Genomic DNA, 23682 nt, shown 5'->3' on the forward strand with positions numbered 1-23682 from the left:
CTCCAGCCGCCGCTGTCCGGGAAGGGTCTGCGCTGGACCTGTCGTCAGTCTCTTGCTGATCGTCGTGGCTGGGGAACCAAGCCCGGCTCTCCACAGCCTCCCCTGCGATGATCACTCTCTGCCGGACGACTGGGCGGTTGCTCGTGGTCGACGCCCGTGTTTCTGGCCTCGACTTTCTTCCACCGCCCTCCCGGAGCGAATCCTCGAAGGGAAATGCAGAGTTGCAGGTAGATTCGAATCGACACTCCTCGCCACTGTTAGATCCGTGATTCTGAGAGTATGATGTTTTTCAATAACCACACGGATGCTGTAACTTAACAATGAACAGGTATTTACTGGAGGAGGGTATTCTCAAGACTGGGGGTACAGAGGCATGCGCAAGGCTTATATACAGGTGTGGTCACTGCCGGTACTACAGTATACAGGAGCTGTAAAAGTAGTTCTGTCTTAAAGGTACATACACTACAGAATGGGTACATGGTAATCCCCCACTGTCTCTGCCATCTGGCCCCAGACAGCCTACATCACCCTCTATGGGGCTTCCAGCCCTCAGTTTCCAACTATCTTCCTGTTCCGGCTACGACTTCACCAAGGATATATCCAAGAAGCTAGGAGCCCTTCCAGGCACTGACACCAATGTTCCCATTAAACTGTATGGTCGTGCAGCGGTCTGGAGGTCACATGCAGGCATCTCACCGGCTTTTAAATGGAAAGAAACGCGCATTAAAGAGGCCGCACACCTAAAATAAAAATTAGAGGGAACATTGACTGACATCCTCAACGCTGCCAATGCTTCAGCCATTCATCCAGCAAAGTAACTGGATGCAGCCTTACAAGGGTGAGAGAAATATGGAGCAAGTTATCCGGGAAATGCCATTGAAGCAAATAATATAAGAGGGTTCAACAGACAACTGGAGGTGACTGAGGGAGATGGTGAACAGGCAGAGTTGAGATCAACCTAATGCACTGGACCCTTTGGGCCAAGTGGTCTTTTTCCGTTGCTAAACTGGCCTCTGTTTATAATAGGCTCTGTGGAGTTCTGTGACAGCACACAATGTTACTGTGCTGGCAGCACTATTTCTTTGAAAAAACTTTGGTTCTCCGTTTCATTTCCTAGGTTTAGTTTCTATTTACATTCAGACAATGATTTATAGCACTAAATAACTGGACAGTATAAATGAGCAGGAAAAACAACACACCAAACACTCTTCTTGATCAACTCACCATTGGAAGTACAGTTGAAGCTGAAAAAGGAATTCAACACATTTTCCATCCGATCAGCATTATGAGGTAAAGATCATTGGAATTCCTCCTGTATTTAAATTTACATGTAGACTATTGATCAACGTGCTTGTTTTCACAAATAAAGTAGTACACAGTTGAAATGCATAGGCCTGAGATTATTTGTTCACAATGAGACATTCAGATAAGGGTATACTGCTGCACCAAGACTGGTGATATTCAGAAAACATGAGGCAAAAGGCAGATCTGTTTATAAAATTATATCAGGTAATAGTTAGTATCCACTCCGGCTTTGTTGAAAGTACAAAGTTAAACTTGAATTTTATACTGTTGTGGAAAGGCGTATTCTGTAAGAGCCCTCAGGCTATCTGCAGAGTTTGAAGAAAGAAAGTTTTACTTTGTGTTCCATGGGAATCTAGAAGGAATCTACTAATGTAAAATAGTGATTTTCAGCACTTTCATATATCCAAACTAAAGCAATCTGAACTATAAAGCAAAGGGAGAGTACAGCGTGAACTGGAATGGGGGATGAACCTAGCATGAAATGCAGGAGGAGAGTGCCAGCTTAAAGTGATAAGGGAAGGAAAAGTGCTTACTTAAATTGAGAATGGGGGGTGCGGGGGAGAACAGTGCTCACATGACTGGGGGAAAAGGACAGGTGTACCAGTTTGAACTGAGCAGCAAAGTGAGGAAAGCCACCATGAACTGGGGCAGGGGTAAGAATAACAGCTTGGATTGAGGGGGGAAGGGAGACGAGTGCCAACATGAACAAGAGGCAGGTCGAGTAGAGTGCAAAAATGAGCTGGGATAGCTGGGAGATGAAGTGTATCAACGTGAAGTGGAAGATGAACACAACGCCAGAGTTAGAGGTATGCAGAATTCTCGGTGGGTTTTACGGCTGAAGGAGGTTATGGAGATAGGGAGGGGTGAGGCCGTGAAGAGAATTGAACACCAGGATGAGAATTTTAAATTTGTGATATTGGTGGACCGGGCCCCAATGTAGGTCAGCGAACACAAGGATGGGTGAGCAGGACTTGGTGCAGCTAGCAGATTTTTAGATGAAATGAAGTTTATGAAGGGTAGAGGATGGGAAGCTGGCCAGGAAAGGATTGGAGTAGTCAAGACTGGTGGTGAAAAAAGCATGGATAAGGTTTCAGCAGCAGCTGGGCTGAGGCAGCGGTGAATCAGGCGGTGTTACAGAGGTGGATGTAGACGGTGTTTGCGATGGAGAGGATATATGCTCAGAAGCTCAGCACACAGCAAGTTCCCAAAAATAGCAACGAGATGAAAGACCACCCAATCTGTTTTTGGTGGTGTTGCTTGAGGGAAGAATGTTGGGAAGTACAACTCCCTGCCTTTCTTCAAATAGTGCGATAGAATCTTTAACATCCACCTGAACCACTGGAACAGGCAGATGCTGCCTTGGTTTAACACCTCACCTGGAGGTTGGCATGGTGGAAGGTTTTCAGCAGGATAAGAGTCAGTTCATGAAACATGGTCTTTCAGAATCCTGAGGATACCTTTGTGATGGGCCTTCTTTTCTGCTCTAAGGATAGGTTCTCCTTCTGCATGTTGGAATGGGGAATGATCTGGCTCACAGTCAGCAGGGTCCCTGTGGAGGACCAGGTTGGTGATCCTGTTCAGCAGAGAGTTACTTGGACTGCCAATATGAGAGGGAGAGCGTTTAAAATTAGCACTGGCCTTTTTAGTGAGGGGACTCCCATTTCAGAATGGAATACAAGAATGAGGTGGAGGTGTAATGGGTGAACCAAAAGTCAGACTGAGTACTTCAATCAATGATCCTGTTCATATCATTGGGGCTGGGGGTGGTTGAGGTGTTGCTGTGCATTGGCTGAGAAGATTAAATGGCCAGGAGCTGGTACATTGTAAGATTATCCCGGATTAATGGATTTTTTTAGAATACTTGTTTTAATATCTTATAATCATCAGTATTTTTAATCATCAGTAATGCATTCATAATCATGTGTAAGAATTAAATGTAGAATTTTGTAATCATCAATTGTATGCAATGATAACCTAAATTATATATGACCTGTAACCCTTTTACTTATAATTAAAAATCTGTGAGTGAGCTGTAACCAAACAGTCTGGGGTGAGAAAAAGGATTGCTCTGGTCAAATAGGAAGCTGTGGGTGAAAGTTGGATATTCGCCTACAGTATGGATATGACAGAGTACAACTAGTCTGGGAAACAAGGTCAGGTGTAGCTGCCACTGTGTGGAAAAGTTGTGATGTCTGCAGTTAATTAAAAACATAGACCTTTCACAGGAAAGATGCCATATCTCTACACTATGGAGACATTTGCTTTTGTATTACCATAACCACCACAGATATAAGTCTTGATGGTCAAAAACAGATGATGTAAGGGTGTCGTAAGAGCAGAACCTGCGTAGATAAAAGTGCTGTGGACGTGGCATCTTTATGATTGGAGATTGGGTTTTGGCTGTAAGCCAGTGATTGGTTCAGGAGGACTTCATAGGTTTTGAAACAGAGTAAGGGTATAGTAAGGGAATCTTAACAGCCACAATGGGTAGAAGATTTCAGAACGAGTAGAAGATTTCAGGAAGAATCAAGGAGACACCCAGGAGACGAAGAGAGATGAGAGACAAGAGACACAGGGTGCAGCTTACTCATGGTGCGGCTTCTACCTGCTCGGAGCAGCAGGGAGCAGCGAGGAGCAGCCCGGCTTAAAAACCGGCGGCAGTTGCGAGGCCCGACCACTCGGAGCAGCAGGGAGCAGCGAGGAGGAGCCCGGCTTAAAAACCGGCGGCAGTTGCGAGGCCCGACCACTCGGAGCAGCAGGGAGCAGCGAGGAGGAGCCCGGCTTAAAAACCAGCGGCAGTTGCGAGGCACACCAAATCAACAGCAGAGGAGACAGGTAAAAAGTCATCAGAGTGTGACGTCACCAGGGAGCAGGTAAGTGATTGGTTGGTGAGTATTTCTCTCTTTTCAATACAAGCTTGACTTCTGTGGTGTTAAATTTCTAGGGTCTCTGGTGTAGTGGGGACAGTTGGTAAATAAAGCACCCTAGAGTATACCTGTAACTGGGGTATTGAATAAATTTTTTAATTAATTAAAGGAGTAAGTCATGGCAGGAGAGTTCAGACCCGTGTTCTGCTCCTCTTGCTCCATGTGGGAAATCAGGGACGCTGCCAGTGTCCCTGACGACCATGTGTGTGGGAAATGCATCCAGCTGCAGCTACTTGTAGACCGCATTGCGGCGCTCGAGCTGCGGGTGGATGAATTTTGGAGCATGCACGATGCTGAGAGGGTCGTGGATAGCACGTTTAGCGAGTTGATCACGCCTCCGGGTAGGGCTGCACAGGGGGTGACCATCAGATGGAGCAACAGAGGCAGGCAGGAAGTGCAGGGAACCCCTGCGGACATCCCCCTTTCAAACAAGTATACCAAGTTGGATACTGTTGAGGGGGATGACTCACCAGGGGAAGGCAGCAGCAGCCAGCTTCCTGGCACCAGGGACGCTTCTGCTGCTCAGAAAGGGAGGAAAAAGAGTGGGAGAGCAATAGTGGTAGGGGATTCTATCGTAAGGGGAACAGATAGGCGTTTCTGTGGCCGCAAACGTGACTCCAGGATGGTTTGTTGCCTCCCTGGGGCCAGGGTCTGGGATGTCACTGAGCGGCTACAGGGCATTCTTAAGGGGGAGGGTGAGCAGGCAGAGGTCGTGGTCCACATTGGGACCAACGACATAGGAAGGAAGGGGGATGAGGTCCTGCATCAAGAATTTAGGGAGCTAGGTAACAGATTAAAGAGCAGGACCTCGAAGGTTGTAATCTCTGGGTTACTCCCAGTGCCACGTGCTAGTAAGTATAGGAATGGGAGGATAGAGCAGATGAATGCGTGGCTAAAGAGTTGGTGTAGGGGGGAGGGTTTTACTTTCCTGGATCACTGGGCCTGCTTCTGGGAAAGGTGGGACTTGTACAAGTCGGACGGGTTGCACCTGAACCAGAGCGGGACAAATATCCTTGCGGGGAGGTTTGCTAGCACTGTTGGGGGGGGTTTAAACTAACTTGGCAGGGGGATGGGATACAGAGGGGAGCTGAAATAGGGGGTGATGTGCTGCCAATTATAGAGAAAAAAACAAGTCAGCTTGGTAGACAGGGCAAATATATAAGGGCAAGGCTGGATGGCATCTATTTTAATGCAAGGAGTCTTGCAAATAAGGTGGATGAACTGAAGGTGTTGATAAACACATGGGAGTATGATATTGTTGCTATCACGGAGACATGGTTGAGGGAGGGGCAAGACTGGCAGCTCAATATTCCGGGGTACAGAATCTTCAGGCGAGACAGAGGGGGAGGTATAAGAGGAGGGGGTGTCGCAATATTAATTAAGGAGTCAATTACTGCAGTAAGGAGGGATGATATATTAGCAGGTTCCTCTAATGAGGCCATATGGGTGGAGCTTAAAAACAAAAAGGGGGCAAGCACTTTGCTGGGAGTGTACTATAGGCCTCCAAACATTCAGGGGGAGATAGAGGAACAGATATGTAGGCAAATCTCAGAGAAATGTGCAAATAATAGGGTAATAATAATGGGGGATTTCAACTTCCCCAATATTAACTGGGATAGTCAGAGTATGAAAGGCTCAGAGGGTGTAGAATTCTTAAAGTGCATCCAGGAGAGCTTTTTGAGCCAGCATGTAGAAAGTCCTACAAGAGAGGGGGCAGTACTGGACCTAATTCTAGGGAATGTGGCCGGCCAAGTGGAAAAAGTGCTAGTAGGTGAGCACTTTGGTGATAGTGACCATAATATGGTAAGATTTAAGGTGGTCATGGAAAAGGACAGGGATGGGCCGGAAATAAAGGTTCTAAATTGGGGGAAGGCCGATTTTAATAGGATAAGGCAGGATCTGGCCAAAATGGACTGGGATCAGCTACTTGTAGGAAAATCCGCATCGGAGCAATGGGAGGCTTTCAGAAGGGAGATTGAGATCATACAATGGCAACATGTTCCCGTAAAGGTCAAGAGTGGTTCCAAAAACCACAGGGAACCTTGGATGTCAGGGGATATACGAGAATGGATTAGGAAAAAAAGGAGGGCTTTTGGTAGATACAAAAGGCTAAAGACGGAGGAAGCCCTAGAGGAGTACAAAAAGTGCAGGGGGATACTTAAAAAAGAAATTAGGAGATCAAGGAGGGGCCATGTAATAACACTGGTGAGCAAAATAAAGGAAAATCCTAAGATGTTTTATAAGTATATTAAGGGTAAGAGGATAACCAGGGAAAAAATAGGGCCCATTAGGGACAAAAGTGGCAATCTGTGTGTGGAGCCGAAAGATGTAGGAGGGGTTCTAAATGAATTTTTTGCATCTGTCTTCACTATGGAGGAGGACGATGTAGACATAGAAATAGGGCGGGGGGACTGCAATATGCTCGAACATATTAACATCGAGAGGGAGGAGGTATTGGCGGTTTTAGCTGGCCAAAAAATGGATAAATCCCCAGGCCCGGATGAAATGTATCCCAGGCTGCTGTGTGAGGCAAAGGAAGAGATTGCGGGGGCTCTAACACATATATTCAGGACCTCTCTGGCCACAGGGGATGTGCCAGAGGACTGGAGAACCGCTAATGTAGTACCATTATTCAAGAAGGGTAGTAGGGAAAAACCGGGGAACTACAGGCCAGTGAGCCTAACATCAGTGGTAGGAAAATTATTGGAAAAAATTCTGAGGGACAAAATTTGTCTCCACTTGGAGAGGCAAGGATTAATCAGGGATAGTCAACATGGCTTTGTCAAGGGAAGATCATGTCTGACTAATTTGATTGAATTTTTTGAGGGGGTGACTAGGTGTGTGGATGAGGGTAACGCAGTGGATGTGGTATACATGGATTTCAGTAAGGCCTTCGATAAAGTCCCGCACAGGAGACTGGTCAAGAAGGTAAGAGCCCATGGAATCCAGGGTGCCTTGGCACATTGGATACAAAACTGGTTTAGTGGCAGAAGGCAGAGGGTGATGGTCGAAGGTTGTTTTTGTGACTGGAAGCCTGTGGCCAGTGGGGTACCACAGGGATCGGTGCTGGGTCCCTTGCTGTTTGTGGTCTACATTAATGACTTGGATATGAATGTAAAAGGTATGATCAGTAAGTTCGCGGATGATACAAAAATTGGTAGGGTGGTGAATAGCGAGGAGGGTAGCCTCAGGCTGCAGGACGATATAGATGGGTTGGTCAAATGGGCGGAACAGTGGCAAATGGAATTTAACCCGGAAAAGTGCGAGGTGATGCACTTTGGGGGGACTAACAAGGCAAGGGAATACACAATGAATGGAAAGACCCTAGGCAAGACGGAGGGTCAGAGGGATCTGGGTGTGCAAGTACACAGATCCCTGAAGGTGGCGGAACAGGTGGATAAGGTGGTAAAAAAGGTATATGGGATACTTGCCTTCATTAGCCGAGGCATTGAATATAAGAGCAAGGAGATTATGATGGAGCTGTATAAAACACTGGTTAGGCCACAGCTGGAATACTGTGTGCAGTTCTGGTCGCCACACTACAGGAAGGATGTGATCGCGTTAGAGAGGGTGCAGAGGAGGTTCACCAGGATGTTACCAGGGCTGGAGCGCTTCAGCTATGAAGAGAGACTGGGCAGATTGGGTTTGTTTTCCTTGGAGCAAAGGAGGCTGAGGGGGGACATGATTGAGGTGTACAAAATTATGAGGGGCATAGATAGGATGGATGCTGAGGAGCTTTTTCCCTTAGTAGAGGGGTCAATAACTAGGGGGCATAGATTCAAGGTAAAGGGCGGGAGGTTTAGAGGGGATTTGAGAAAGAACTTTTTCACCCAGAGGGTGGTTGGAGTCTGGAACTCACTGCCTGAAAGGGTTGTGGAGGCAGAAACCCTCACAACATTTAAGAAGCATTTGGATGAGCACTTGAAATGCCATAGCATACAAGGCTACGGACCAAATGCTGGAATATGGGATTAGATTAGACAGGGCTTGATGGCCGGTGCGGACACGATGGGCCGAAGGGCCTCTATCCGTGCTGTATTACTCTATGACTCTATGACTATAACGGGGTAATATAAGTCTCAATTATTTTCTTTAAACTGCAGCTCGAATACTGTAATATATTAAGTTTAGCTTGTGCTGAATAAAGTTAAATCACTGTCCCCAATACGGGTCAACCTCGAACCATTTGGAACCAGGGTCTCTCTGGGATCTAATAAAGTACAGCAAAGATTTAGCAGCCACACCCTTTGCTTTTGCAGTGGTTTTTGCAGAGGTCATCATTGTGTGAACAGAGTTTTCATGGTCAATGGGTCCAGGAGTCAGGAGAAGGCCTTAGTTAAAGAATCCGGAGGGGAGGGCAAGTCTCAGCTAGTCTGAGATGAATTTTGATGAACTTTGTTCTCTTGCAGCAACGCACAGAAGGATTTGTTGAAAGTGAAGCTCGATCAGCTTCAATGTCACTTCACGTGGGGCCCACAGAAAGAAAACATTGACTTGGACAATATGAAGCAAAGATTGCAAGATTCAATAGAGGCAGGTGTGAAATATCAAGCCATGTCTTACAACCATCTCGCTTTTGTAAACTGTCTGCAAGGCAACTGTGAAGAGGCAATTCAAAACTTAAAGGAAGCTGAAAAGATTCTGAGGGAGAATCATGAACATGAATTTGAAAGAAGAAGCATCATCACCTATGGAAACTATGCCTGGGTATATTATCACATGGGACAAGTGACAGAGGCCCAGTCCTACCTCGACAAGCTGGAAATGATCTGTAAACAATTTACTAATGGCTCTCGGTATACAGCACTGATACCTGAAGTATACGGGGAGAAGGGTTGGTCACTGTTGAGTTCTGCTAGTCAATACTATGAAGAGGCAACGGAATGTTTTCAAAAGTCTCTGGAGGAAGATCCTGATAACACTGAATGGAATGTTGGTTATGCGACTGCTCTGTTTCGTCTGGAAGGGTTTTCTGGTACACCAGAGAGCCGTGAACCCAGTCAATCAGTGAAGCAGTTGCGACGTGTGCTGGAGCTTGATCCAGATGACTCTGTAGCCATGGTGCTGTTGGCTCTAAAACTACAGGAGTTCAATCAAAAGGAGGAAGCTCTCACATTAGTTGAACAAGCATTGCAGAAGTCCCCTGACCTTCCATATGTAACACGGTATGCAGCAACATTTTTGAGAAGAGGAGGAGATGTGGAAAAAGCTGTGGGGCTGTTGAAGAAAGCATTAGAAACTACCCGAAACTCTACCTTCTTACACCACCAAATAGGTGTGTGCTACAGAAACAGACTATTTCAACTGAACAACAATCCTGACAGCAAAGACCCTCGCAATCCTGCTTTTCAACAGAAAGCTGAGTTGATCAATAAATGCAAGGACCATTTTGAAAAGGCATTTGCGTCCCGCCCATTGACATCGATTAGGCCACAACTGGATTTTGCAGGAATCTGTTCATTAAATGAAGAATACCCCAAAGCAGAGGAGATCTACAGCAATCTACTGAAATTAGAAGATATTCGTCCTGATAATAAGCAGGCAATTTGTTTACTGGCTGGGTTATTTGAACTGAATCACAAAAGATCTGAATCAAAGGCCATCACCCATTTTCTGGAAGGACTGAAAGTCAAATATGACTCAATAGAACGGAAAAAGTGTCGCAAAAACTTGGAGATGATAGCAGAAAGACGACTTCGCAGGAATCCAAGAGATAGTGAGGCCTTTGGTGTTCTTGGGTTCCTGCACCAGCTGGATGGGGAGAAGTGTAAAGCTATTGAGTGCTTTGAAAAGGCCTTGGAGTTTGATCGTGACAATGAAGAATATCTAAGTGCTCTTTGTGAATTGCGTCTTTCTGTCTAGGCAACGCTGACTTTCCCAGCTAAAACTAAGCATTTGTAGGATGCAGTAATACTCTCTGATCTATGAGTAGGTTTGGTCGGGTACTCGCTTCACTTATTATATTCTGCTGGTACTTTCTTTCGAATGAACATTTTATTCGTGTGTATAATTTTCAAACAATAATCTTATTGTAATTATTCTAAATCCCTGTGCTTCATTCAAGAATATTAACACCACTGGTGCATTAACCAAATACAATTTGTTTCTGTATCCTTAGAAATTTTGCTATGTGTGGAAAGAAACAAAGTAAGGTGGGTTTTGGGGAATTAGAATTATTTGAGTCAATGGGACAGAGCCACAATAATTGTTTATGAATTATAAGAACTTTTTTAAAACAATATTAAACATTACATGGGCCCAGTTTTAACTCCAGATGGGTTTTGGGTGGGTGAGTGGCGAGGGGATTGGGAAACTCACCCGTTGCTGCAGATATCGGGCCCGAGGGTATTTCAATCCTGAACCTCATTATCGTGCCGCCAGTCCACTTCCCGCCCGTACGGCGTTCAGGTAGGTGCGTTGAAGGAGGTTCTGGGAGGATCCCGGGGGATGGAAGTGGGGATGTGGGAAGTCCGGGGCAGGGGAGGCCTAAACTTTCATTTTGGGGCCGGGCGGGGCTTTCCCGCACAAAGGAAAGTAAAACACTTACCCGTTGACATCCTGGTTCTGTTCAGAGCTGCTTCGGTCTGTTGGAAAAGCTGCAGCGGCTTCCGCCGCTCAGGCCGGAGTTGACATCGCAGCCGAGGCCTGATGACATCACCAGATCCCGGTCCGCGTGTGTCAGTGAGAACCCCGCCCACTTTGGCCGAGCGGCTTAGCCCAGTTTCTGCCAAGTGGGTAGGTTTAAAATCACCAGGAAGTTCTTATATAATCTAGTAAACTGGGTAGATAGACGGACACTGATCTCCAAATATATATGAACAATGGCCTAGAAATTCGGTGGCTCCCCGTTTGGGGCGCCAGTCTCGCCAGGGCGCCGGAAGTACCGCCCCGGAAGGAGTCACGAACGCCTGCCAGAAATTCAGTTTCAGCACCCCAGACAGAAGCGCAGCGCTACTCGAGGCGCCCCGCATCCCTCTTGGGGCGCTGCAACTGAAAATCGCAGCGCAACGTGCCACAGCACCACACGCTGCGACACGGCGTGCTGTGGTACTGCAGGCCTTCCTCCCTTTCTTAAAGGGGAGGGGCCTGCTGCAGCAGAATCGGCAATTGCGAGTGCAGGCAAAAGAGCCCGGCACCGAGGAGAAGTGCCGGGCTCTTGGGAGACAGCCAGCACAATGTGGGGGTGGGGGGGGGTGCTCAGGAGGCCGGGGACGGCGGTGCGGAGAGGTGCTGGCAGGCTGCCAGCGAAAAAAATGGCCGCCCCGCACCTCCGCGCCTCTACCGCCACAGGTAGGCCCCCCTGAACCGGTAGCAAATTGTGACCAGCGTTACAGCGGGGGGTGCTACCAAATTTGGCGATCGGGGCGGTAGCGGGGCACTGCACACACAGATGACGTCACTGGTGGAGGCGCAGCGCTTCCGGCTAACGCCGCCATTAGCGTCCCCCTAGATTTCGCGGGAGGCGTGGCCAGTGGTGCTAAACCCACTAAGTGCCCTCTTTGGGTGCTAACTGGTGGCGCAGCCCACTGAATTTCTAGGCCAATGTGTTTTATTATGATCATCATCTGTTTAGGGTCTTTTAACAGCAATGAATGCTAAGCATTTTAGCTGGAGGTGCCATAAGCTTCAGTACATTCTGAGCATGTGATTTATACTCTTTTTATGGTAGTGACAGTGTAAAAAATGTCCAATCCAGCCCATAGATTGAGTAATAAAACCACTCTGCTGACCTATCTTTCACTTGCAGCCTATTCACAAAAAGTCCCCCATTGGATGAAAGGCTTTCCATCTGTGACAGCTGAGAAAGGGCCAACGACCACTGCAGGTTCTTCAAATAGATCATCAGCTTGATTCTGTTGTTCTGAAGCTTTGCTGACAGATGATTGGACTCCCATCCAGAGCGTTCATTCGGATCTCAGCCTCTGTCACTGGGAGTCTCCCTGCCCTGTAACTTGTCAACTGCACCAGCTCTTCATCAAACCTTCTGAGTCCCTCGTTGGACAACACAGAGCAGCTTGGACAATACCCGGGAAAGTCCATTTTCCAGAGACTGTCACCATCTCGGTGAAGGGAAACGCAGTAGAGGGAGGAAGGCTAAAGGATATGAAAATAGGTTAAAATGGGTTCAATAGAATAAAACACAATGGCTGCAGACACTGATTTTCCAAACAGAGATTTCAATTGTAATTATAATGTCAGGAATTGAATATTAAAATAACCAATAAAATGAAACTGGCGAAGATTTAATTTGTGTTGTTGATCTGTGTGAATGCGGACAGTTAGTGTGGTGCAGAACATGATGGGAGAAAACCTGCAAGATATTTTCTGGCAGTCAGTCATGTTTATGGCCACTTGCCACCATTTGGTGAACAGCAATTCATATATTTCATCTTGGTCAACACAAAGCAGCGTGGGCGAAAGCTGAGAAGAAGACCATTTCATGGAGACTGTCGTCATCTCGGCTAAAGGAAGGCGCAGTAGAGGGAGGAAAGCTAAGAGGTTAAAAGATGTTCAAAATAATTAAAACTTTATCATTACAGACACAGATTTTGCCAACAGAAGTCATACACGCCAATGAGACTTGCCTCCTGGAACCCAGACTGGAATGATCCTCTGCCAATGAGGATTGTTTCCAATCCATCATTTATCTATTCAGCAATTTTTTGAAGAAAAAGTAAAATTCATTGAAACTGTTACGTCCGTGTATAATGAGACACAGACTGCGGAGAACGGTACAATAGATGTTTACTCAACGTGGCTCAGACTGCAACTGATCTGTACAGATTACTACTCAGCGTTATATACAGGTGTGGTCACTGCCGGTACTGCAGTATACATGAGCTGTAAAAAGTAGTTCCCCCCTTAAAGGTACATACATTACAGAAACTTTTTTATTCCTCCTAGTAATAGAATCTTTGCTGCTGATGAGAAAAAGAAGTTTTAAAATGTAAAAATGTAATCAATTCCCAAAGGGAACTAGAGAGTAATTTGCAATAAAATTGAACAAAGGTTCCTTCCTCTTTCTTCCAAATATCGAAAGAAAATACAATGCCCGAGCTCATAGAATCCAAAATACTTGAAAATGCACCAAATTAGTTGTTAAAAAACATTTTGGAGTTTTCATCTTTCTTGGGGGCTGTGTCAGGTTCTTTGAAAGTTTTGGTCAGTTTTTACTAGTTCTCTAAGTTTGGAAAGTAGGGGAAATGCATATGGTTGGCTGTTGAAGGAAGACAGGATTGGACATTGGTGTGGTGTCCCACATAGTCAAATACCCTGCTACAGTCGATACTCTCCACATCAATAATGGACACCTGGGTGAGGCACTGGAGAGCGACCAGTGCCCATGGCACTGCACCCACTAGGGAGTCAACACCTTTAAGGAGAGGAGGGAAGGGGAAGAAATCGCAGAGAAAAGGGGTAAGAAACAAAAACCTTGTATTTTCTGGCACTGGACAGGCATCGTACCCACCTCTAACCCAGAGGTGACTGCTGGAATGTTCTGGAAAACTAACACATTCACACAAAAGTGCAGAGCAACAGTTGGAGTGAGAGCCACAATGTAATACGATTGTTGACTTCCTCAGTGCATTACCACTGGATCCTCCCTTCCTCCCTTCCTTCCTTCCCTTGGTGTGGAAGAAGTGCTTCCTGATTTCTCTCCTAATATGTGTAGCTAATTATAAGATCTGCTGCCTTGTTCAGGACTCCCCCCCACCAGAGGAAATAGTTTCTCTGCATCGACCCAATCGAATCTCATTATCATTTTAAACACCTCAATTAGCAGTGAGGCCATTGAGGGATTGAAAGCAAGGATGAGAATTTTAAAAGTGCGGCATCGCCAGACCTGGAGCCAATGCAAGTCAGCGAACACAGGGGTGATGGGTGAACGGGACTTGGTGCGAGTTAGGATACGGGCACAGAGTTTTGGATGAACTGAAGTTTACAGAGGGTGTAAGGTGGGAGGCCAGCCAGGACAGCATTGGCATAGTCGAGTCTAGAGGGAATTAAGATGTGGATGAGTGTTTCAGCAGCAGGTGAGCTGAGGCAGAGTTGGAGACGGGCGATGATATGATATTACAAACACCAAGCAATGCTGGTTCCTGTCCAGAGGGGATGCCCATTTTAAATTTCTCTCATTGAATTCAATTGAAATAAAAATCGGGAGAGATGCTTAACGAGCCGTTGACTCACTACTACCCGGTTTACACAATCGCTCAAAGTCAAGATCACTCCCACCGGTTTCTGGCGGGAGTCGGAGCTGAACCATTGAAATAAGGTCTGGGAGTTAAAATGGCCCAGGCCTCACACTGAGGAGTCTGTGGGGATTTCCCTCTCACCTCACATCCCAGGACCCGAGTTAAAATCGGGGCAATCGAATCCTGTTATCATGTGGAAATGAATATTCTGTAAGTGCCCTGAGCCTCTTTTCAGACTTTGAAGGGTTTATTCTGTGACCCATGGTAATCTAGCAGGAACTTACTAATGTCAACTAGTCAGTTTTAGCACGTGGTGATGAACAGACTAAAGCAATCACTACTGCAATTCCCATGGCAACGGGAAATAAACCAAACTATAAAATCCTGCCTAAGGTCCCATGGAATTTGACTGCACTTACTGTCGATTCACAAATACAACCAACCTCCAGATGGAAAGATATCAAATGTTGTTAGTTTGACTTTCCAGGTCCAGTTTCTGAGTTGTCAACTCTGGTTGGAGGCATTGCTGGAGGATTGATCATGTGACATTCTGACCACATGCCACCTGACCATGTGATCCCTGACCATATGGCATCTGAGCACATGATAGCTGATCATGTGATGCCAGATCATGGTATCTGAGCACATGACACCTGATCATGTGACACATGGTCACATGACTTCTACAAATGCTATTGTGTTTACCTTATAAAGGTCGGGTCCCCTGTAGTGAGTATTTTTGCTCGTGGTTTCACGTCAGCAGCTGTTGTGCGACAAGTTTCAAGAACCAGGAGGCAGCCCATGAGCAGACGAAGAGGAGAAACCAAGGGCGGGGAAGAGGGGGAAAGGGAGGGCGGGGAAGAGGGGGAAAGGGAGGGTGGGGAAGAGAGAAAACTGAAGGTGGGGAAGAGGGGAAACTGAAGGTGGGGAAGAGGGGGAAAGGGAGGGCGGGGAAGATGGGAAACTGAAGGCGGGGGAAAGGGTGGGCAGGGAAGAGGTAGAAAGGGAGGGCAGGGAAGAGAGGGAATCTGAGGGCAGGGAAGAGGGGCAAAGGGAGGGCGGGGAAGAGGGAAAAAGGGAGGGTGGGAAAGGGAGGGCGGGGAAGAGGGAGGGTGGGGAAGAGGGGAATCCGAGGGTGGGGAAAGGGAGGGTGGGTAAGAGGGGGAATCCGAGGGTGGGGAAAGGGAGGGTGGGGAAGAGGGGGAAGGGAGGGTGGGGGAAAGAGAGGGCAGGGAAGAGGGGGAAAGGGAGGGTGGGGGAAAGGAAGGGCAGGGAAGTGGGGGAATCTGAGGGCGGGGAAGTGTGAAAACTGACGGTGGGGAAAAGGAGAAACTGAAGATGGGGTACAGAGGAAACTGAGGGTGGGGGAGCAATTCACAGGGGAAACCAGAGGTCAAAAGAATTTTTTTCCAACAGTCACTAATGGTAACTCACTGAAATTGTAGTGATGACTAACAGTAATAGTGGTAGCACCCAGATTCCCCTCATAACCAACAGTAATATAATAACTGTCTCCAGCTGCAGCTACTCGAAATCTGCGTTTCGGAGTTGGAGCTGCAGCTGGAGTCACGGTGGAGCATCCACGAAGCTGAGATCTTCGTGGATAGCACGTTTAACAAGGTGGTCACACCGCAGGTAAAGAGTGCACAGGCAGACAGGGAATGTGTGACCGCCAGACAGAGTAAAAGAACTCAGAAGGTAGTGCAGAAGTCCCCTGGGTCCATCTCCCTCTCCGATAGATTTTCCATTTTGGATACTGATGGGGGAGATGGTTTCTCAGGGGAATGCAGCAAGAGCCAAGTCCGTGGCACTATGAGTGGCTCAGTTGCATAGGAGGGGAGGTAATAGAGTGGGAGAGCAATAGTGACAGGGGATTCTATCGTAAGGGGAACAGATAGACGGTTCCGTGGCCGCAGACCTGACTCCAGGATGGTATGTTGCCTCCCTAGTGCCAGTGTCAAGGATGTCACTGAATGGCTGCAGAACATTTTGAAGGGGGAGGGCAAACAGTTAGAGGTCGTGGGTCACATTGGTACCAACGACATGGGTAGAAAGAGGGATGAGGTCCTGCAACAAGAATTTAGGGTGCTAGGTAGCAGATTAAAAAGCAGGACCTCAAAGGTTGTAATCTCTGGATTACTCCCGGTGCCACGTGCTAGTGAGTATAGGAATAGGAGGATAGAGCAGATGAATGCGTGGCTAACGAGTTGGTGCAGGAGTGAGGGCTTTAGTTTCCTGGATCACTGGGTCTGCTTCTAGGGAAGGTGGGACCTGTACAAGTTGGACGGGTTGCACCTGAGCCGGAACGGGACCAACATCCTTGCGGGGAGGTTTGCTAGTACTGTTGGAGGGGGGGGGTTTAAACTAACTTGGCAGGGGGATGGAATATGGAGTGGAGCTATAGTAGGGGGTGATGCAAAGCCAAATATAAAAGAAAAAACAAGTCAGCCTGGAAGGCAGAGCAAATATGTAACGGCACAAGGGAGTATGGCAAGGCTGGATGGCATTTATTTTAATGCAAGGAGTCTTGCGAGTATGGTAGATGAATTGAAGGTGTTGATGAACACATGGGAGTATGATATTGTTGCTATCACAGAGACATGGCTGAGGGAGAGGCAGGACTGGCAGCTCAGTATTCCGGGGCATAGAATCTTCAGGTGAGACAGAGGGGGGTGTAAAAGAGGAGGGGGTGTCACAATATTAATCAAGGAGTCAATTACTGCTGTAAGGAGGGATGATATCTTAACAGGTTCCTCTAATGAGGCCATATGGGTAGAACTTAAAAACAAAAAGGGGGCAAGCACTTTGCTGGGAGTGTACTATAGGCCCCCAAACAGTCAGGGGGAGATAGAGGAACAGATATGTAGGCAAATCTCAGAGAACTGTAGAAATAATAGGGTAATAATAGTAGGGGATTTCAACTTCCTCAATATTAACTGGGATAGTCGGAGTGTGAAAGGCTTAGAGGGTGCGGAATTCTTAAAGTGCATCCAGGAGAGCTTTTTGAGACAGCATTTAGAAAGTCCTACAAGAGAGGGGGCAGTACTGGACCTAATTCTTGGCTGATTGCAGTGTCTTCGGTATTAGTACTGGTCGACGTTTTGATGGTAAACAAGTTTTTCCTAGAGTCAGCGCTGGATGATGGTTGATCTTTCAGTGACTCCAAGGCTTCTTGTTAGGTTTTCTTGTTGCGTTGCTGTAACCTCGTGTGGCAGGTTAGATGTTTCAAAGCCAGAGTCAAAGTGCCCAGACTCCAAGTGCTTTTCCAGCGTGTTCTCGGGTACGTTTCTTCTGCTCCGGTGTGCTACTGCTGCTGACCGCCGGCTCTCTCTCTCTTCAGCCCGTCTGTTGAGGTCTCTTTGCTACTAGCAAGCCCCCAGTTATACCTGAGAGGCTGCTTAAACTTTTGCCCCAAAACTCGGGTGCACAATTGATTTTAGATGACTCCCTTTTGTGCAATTTTGGCAGGCTGATCAACTCTGATGTGATCCCTTTGTGAGAATTTTGGTGGGCTGATTGAGCATTAGCATGATACAAGATTCCCAAAGGTGTTGATGGGGTTTTTGAATGGTGCTGTTAGAATGTAATCAGGTCTTGATACTGTCCATTGTGTGTTTTGCTGATGCCAGAGTTTTTCTGTGTAGCCGTTTTAAGAACTATTAAAATATGTATGTATCTGGGTCCCTGGTAAGTGGGCTTTTGTTAGACTGCTAATGTCTCCCTGGGGGCCTGCCTCCCAGGTGGGTTAGCAGCCCTATAAGGATCCCATTTCCCTGTGCAGACCGAGCACACAATTTAAAATGTCCAAACTCAATCCAATAGACCCTAGTTTAGTCCAAAGGCGCCTAATAGTGAGATATTTCTGTCCACATTTCTCCTCCAAAAGGTCCAACACAGTCCCTTTTTAAATTCCAGGCACATGTCCATTGAGTAGGGGGTCCCGGAATTTTCTGATTCCTACATTCCCGCCTTTGACACTATTCCCTTATAGTGTCACCGTTGGTGAACAAAATTCCTAATATCCCAGAGCTGAACCTTCCCTCAATTACCTAGTAATTGTAGAAAAAAAACCTCGAAACATTACATTTCCCTCACGAATACAGTACATCAAGTATGCCTTTTGTGTTACAAGTTCCATTGGCCGAGGGGATCCGACCCCCACCACCCCAGTTATACATTCAATATATAACACAGATTCTTCAAGGTACATTACAAACTTTCAGAGTAGACTCAAACATCACAAAATTTTACTTACATTCCCCTAGGCATACCTTACAGCCGGGAGGTCAGTTACGCATTAGCCAAACATTCAGGTTACACACCACTTCTATAAAAAATAAAAATACAGCACTCTCCCTTTTAACCCAAACCCCTGCGCTTGTACAGCAGGTGGTCTGGGACTTTAAATTTCATAAACCGACAGCCTTGCCTTTGAGAAAATGTTCTCTGGCTTGGCTACAAGGTAATCTTATTCAAATTTAAATTTGAAAGCTCTAAAATCCAAACCAAACTACCAACTTAAAACTCAAAACCCCTTTAACTTAGATACCAACTTAAACCAAAGCTATATACAGCACCACCCGTCTCCGGGTGGCCAGGTTACATCCTGGGTGTCCTGTGCCTTCTGCGGTACCTGGGCAGCATTTGTACCGGGGACCATGGCGTCCTAGGCCGTGAGACTCAGCTACTCCTTCTCACGGGGTCGGTACTCGGGGGGTTTTCCGAGTCCCATACCATAGGCGGGATGGCCCTTCCCTCTATGCAGTGAACCACGCCTAACCCTAAAGCTAGTGGGACTACTATCTCCCCTGTTGGTTCCCCATAGTTGGAACCTATGTCCGGTGGGGCTACTACTTCCCCCCACAGGCTTCCCATAATCAGTTTCAGTGCCTGGTGGGGCTGTTACCTCTGTTGTGGGCTCGTTCCCTTCAGAGGCTATGGCCGGTGGGGCTGCTGCCTTCCCTGCCGGTTCCCTATTGTCGGGCACTGCAGGTCTGGGACCTTTTGCCCGTAAGCGGTCTCCCGCCTTCCGCAGTCTTTGCTTCCTGGAGTCCCTCTCGGGACAGAGCAGTTTGTATCGTAGCATAGGGGACCATGGGAACCTGGGCTGCGGGGTACGGAAGGTCCTTCTAAGGCTTCCGAGTACCTGGGGCTCGTACGAGTCCCAAACTATAGGTGGGACAGCCCCTCCGGCAATGCAGCTCACGGCCCCTACTTGTACGGCCTGTGAGTCTGCCCCCACTACCCCTGCAGTTCCCCCACAGTTGGAGGCTGCCGGCTAGGGGCCCTTGTCCTGAGGACGGCTCACCCCTCCCGGCTGCCCTTTGTGCTTAGCTGACCCTGGGTTGTACAGCTTGCACTGGTTGATGTGGAACCATTTCGTGTGTCGGGGCAATTTGACAGCGTACACCATGGGGCTTGCTTTATCAACAATATTGTATGGCCCCATGTACAGTGCTTCAAAAACACCTGCCCACGCGAAGTTCCTCACCATCACCTGATCCCCTACCGCCCATTCGTGGCGTCTACGGGGTTCCAACAGCAATCGGTTCCTCCTGTGCTGCCTCCCCATGTTACCAGCAGCCTGCCAGTGAATCTGTTTGAGGTGCTCAAACAGATTCTTAGTGAAGCTGTCCCGGCTCACTTCCCTGAGTTGGCCCTCAGTAAGCACCGGGGCTAGCACATAGGTGGGAGTTCGCATGGTCCGGCCCGTCATAAGCTCGTGCGGGGAATACTCCGTGCTTTTTGATGGGCTGGCCCGGACCCCCATTAGGACCAAAGGCAAGACCTCCACCCATGCCTTGGGTGGGTCTCCCGTCTCCTTTCGCAGCCTCTCCTTGATAGTCCGATTCATCGCTCCACAGGGCCCGATGACTGCGGGTTATGGGTGACTTGCCATTTCCCCTCGATGCCGAGCTCCTTAAGCATAGCCTGCATCACCTTCCCGGTAAAATTACTTCCCTGGTCGGACTCCACATACTGTGGAAGTCCCCACCGGGAGAACACTTCCCTAACTAAAATTCTAGCTATGCCTAGTGCGGTCGCTGTGCGGCATGGGAAGGCTTCCACCCACTTCGAGAAAACATCTACCAAAGCCAGGTAGTATTCGTATCCTCCCTGGGCGGTGGGTAGGGGCCCGATGTCGTCAACCTAAATCGACTGCCATGGTCCCTCTACCCTTCTGATATGCCTCCTTTTCTGGGGGTCAGGGTTGTTGGATGCACACGCCAAACTCTCCGAGCAAAACTGCCGGACATCCTCCCTGAGTCCTGGCCGCCACCCTGCCTGTTCCACCCATTGGCAGGTAGTCTCAGGTCTGGGGTGTCCGGCTCCTGAACCCTCGTGGGCCAGTTGGAGGAATTAACTTTGGTGCTGCTGCGGAACAATCCACTGATCCCCATGGAACAACATGCCTTCCTTTACGGCCACTTTAGCCACGCCGTATGGACCCTCTACCTTCTCCCCCTTGGCGAGTAAACTCAAAACAGATCTCAGGGTGGAGTCCTGCGCCTGAACCATTTTCAGGTCCGGGGCCAATGCTACCCCTGCACTCCCTTGTGTCCTGTCTCTGCCCCTAATTGCTGCCACGGGTCCTAAATTGTACGGGTCCCAGAAACTGCCTGTACTAGCACCCTCTTTAGCTAGGGTGTCTGCCCGCTGGCTACCCTCCCCACAGGGTTCGGCCTTTGAGTGGGCCTTTACCTTATGTATATACAACTGCCCTTCACTGCCTATAGCCCGCATGATTCTCTCCAGCAACGGTTTGGTTGCTAGGGGTTTCCCGTCCGCAGATGTATACCCGCGACGGGACCATCTTGGCTAGGTATTCTGTACACGAATTGCAGGTAAACATGCTATCTGAACAAATCATGTACATGGTAGGGAACTCCTCGGGCTGGGTCACAATGTACACCACCGCCGACAGTTCAGCATGCTCGGCGCTCATGGTGCTCGGGAGCTTAATCGCCAGGGCAATGCCTGCCCGTGGGTCATAGATCCCGCAGCTCGTGAGCCGCTCGCCTGCCGACACTGTGCTGGAGCCGTCAACGTAGATTTTGCGGCCTGTGGGATGTATCCCGGCCCAAAATCCTACATCGACGTCCCCTACCCCTTCTATGGAACACCTATGGGCCACCCCTGAGTAGATCATGTTGGCCGCTAGATTGGGCTCACAAAGACCTTTCACCTTTAAGTCCATTTGCGAGAGAAGGAGGGTCCAGTGAGCAATGCGGGCACTGCTCACTGTCCCGTCTTTAATTCTCCCATCTAGGAGCATTTGGGTGGGCGTGTGATGGGTGAGGAGCGTACTTGGAGGCCCCCCCTGTAAAAATAAGGGATCTTTTTACCGCCCAATGAGTGGCAAGGAAGTGTCTCTCACAGTCGGAGTAGGCCTTCTCCACATCTGTGAGGATCCTGGAGGAGTAGACCACCGGTCTGAGCTGGCCATGTCGCTCCTGAAGCAGCACTGCGCTCAGGCTATCCCCACTGGCTGCTACTTCCAGGAAAAACTCCTCATCCCCATCAATAGCCCCTAAAGCTGGCGTGGCTTGCAGATTTTATTTTAATTGAGTGAACGCCTCCCCGCAGCTTTTATCCCAGTCCCACTCCACTCCTCTGTGAAGGCGTCGGAGTAGGGGGGCTGCTGTTGCTGCGTAGTCCTCAATGAAATCCCTGCAGTAACCGGTAAGCCCTAGGAAAGATCTTACTCCAGTAAAAGAACGAGGGGCTGGCAATTCCTGCACTGCTTCTCTCCTGGCCTTATCTATTGCCCTCTCGCCTGCGTGCACAGTCAGCCCCAGGAATTTTACTTCTAGCTGGCCGATCTGCGCCTTCTTTGGGTTGACTTTAAAACCCTCTTCCTTTAGCAGTTCCAGCAGTTCAGCCAGCAGTGGGCCGTGCTCCTCACCCTTGTCGGTGAATAGGAGCAGGTCATTAACATACTGTACCAACTGCTGGGACTTGCTGAAGTGTTTTAGACAATTGGCCATGCATTGGTGGAATATACTGGGGCTGTTATGAAACCCCTGGGGAAGGCAGTTCCACGTGTATTGCTGGCCCTTGAAGGTAAAAGCAAATTTGTACTGGTCCCCTCTGTTTAATGGGATGGACCAAAAACTGTTTGAGATATCCAGCACCGCGAAGGTGCATGTGGATGCCGGTATGCTTCCAATTAGGTCGGCAACTGCAGCAACCGTGGCGCGCAGGCTGGATATTGCAGTTGAGGACCCGGTAGTCCACAGTGGCTCTCCACAAATTGTCCAGTTTCCTATCCAGCCAAAGTGGTGAGTTCACGTGGGTGTCTATCGGCCTCAACACTCCCTGTGTGACTAGGGAACCCAGGCCAATCTCCAGGTCTGCCTCCGCCTCCCTAGGGAACTTATATACTGTTTTTGGGGCCTGTCCATAGGATCCCCGTCTACGCTAACCTCGACCCCTGTTACCCTTCCACAATCATGCTTGTGGGTGGCGAATGCACCGAGATTTGCCCACACAAATGCCCGATATTCTCTGGGGGTACTGCTTACCAGTAACTCGAGGTCATAGCCTTCTTTTGGTTTGACCGTGCAGAGGGTCCCTTTGCCTTGTATCCCCGGGATCACTACAACTTCTTTCTCTTCCCCCGTGCACACCGCTCCCCACAGAAACATAAAAGATAGGAGCAGGAGTAGGCCATTCAGCCCCTCAAGCCTGCTCCGCCATTCAATGCGATCATGGCTGATCATCCAATTTCAGTACCCGATCCCTGCTTTCTCCCCATATCCCTTGATACCTTTAGCCTTAAGAAATATATCCAACTCCTTCTTGAATATATTTAATGAATTGGCCTCTACTGCCTTCTGTGGTAGAGAATTCCACAGGTTCACCACTCTCTGGGTGAAGAAATTCCTCCTCATTTCTGTCCTAAATGGTCTACCCCTTATCCTTAGACTGTGACCCCTGGTTCTGGACTCCCCGACCATCGGGAACAACCTTCCTGCATCTAGTCTGTCCAGCCATGTCAGAATTGTATAAGTTTCAATGAGATCCCCTCTCATTCTTCTAAACTCCAGCGAGTACAAGCCCAATCATCCCAATCTCTCCTCATACGTCATTCCTGCCATCCAAGGTATCAGCCTGGTGAATCTTCGCTGAACTCCTTCCATGGCAAGAACATCCTTCCTCAGATAAGGCGACCAAAACTGCACACAATACTCAAGATGTGGTCTCACCAAGGCCCTGTACAACTGCAGCAAGACATCCTTGTTCCTGTACTC

At 48.2% G+C, this 23682-nt stretch overlaps 1 protein-coding gene across 3 annotated transcripts in view; it reads left to right on the forward strand.

Moving 5' to 3' along the window:
• Positions 1 to 621: 621 nt before the first annotated feature.
• Positions 622 to 23682, forward strand: part of LOC147113610 (interferon-induced protein with tetratricopeptide repeats 5-like) — a 49048-nt gene continuing 25987 nt past the window's right edge. Inside the window, exons 1-2 of one of the 3 annotated variants that reach the window (XR_015079241.1) lie at positions 622 to 1290; positions 11980 to 12479. Coding sequence is in view for 1 of the 3 variants with exons in the window: in XM_085994845.1 (XP_085850971.1) it covers positions 1178 to 1290; positions 8642 to 10094 (1566 nt within the window). In the remaining 2 variants the exon portion in view is untranslated. Of the gene's footprint in view, positions 1291 to 8641; positions 10978 to 11979; positions 12480 to 23682 lie in introns of those variants that run through there. The other 2 variants (XM_085994845.1, XR_015079242.1) reach the window with 2 other exon arrangements.

Source organism: Somniosus microcephalus, chromosome 8, assembly GCF_052327205.1.
Source record: "Somniosus microcephalus isolate GS21.2 chromosome 8, FLI_Smic_1.0, whole genome shotgun sequence".
Classification (NCBI taxonomy): domain Eukaryota; kingdom Metazoa; phylum Chordata; class Chondrichthyes; order Squaliformes; family Somniosidae; genus Somniosus; species Somniosus microcephalus.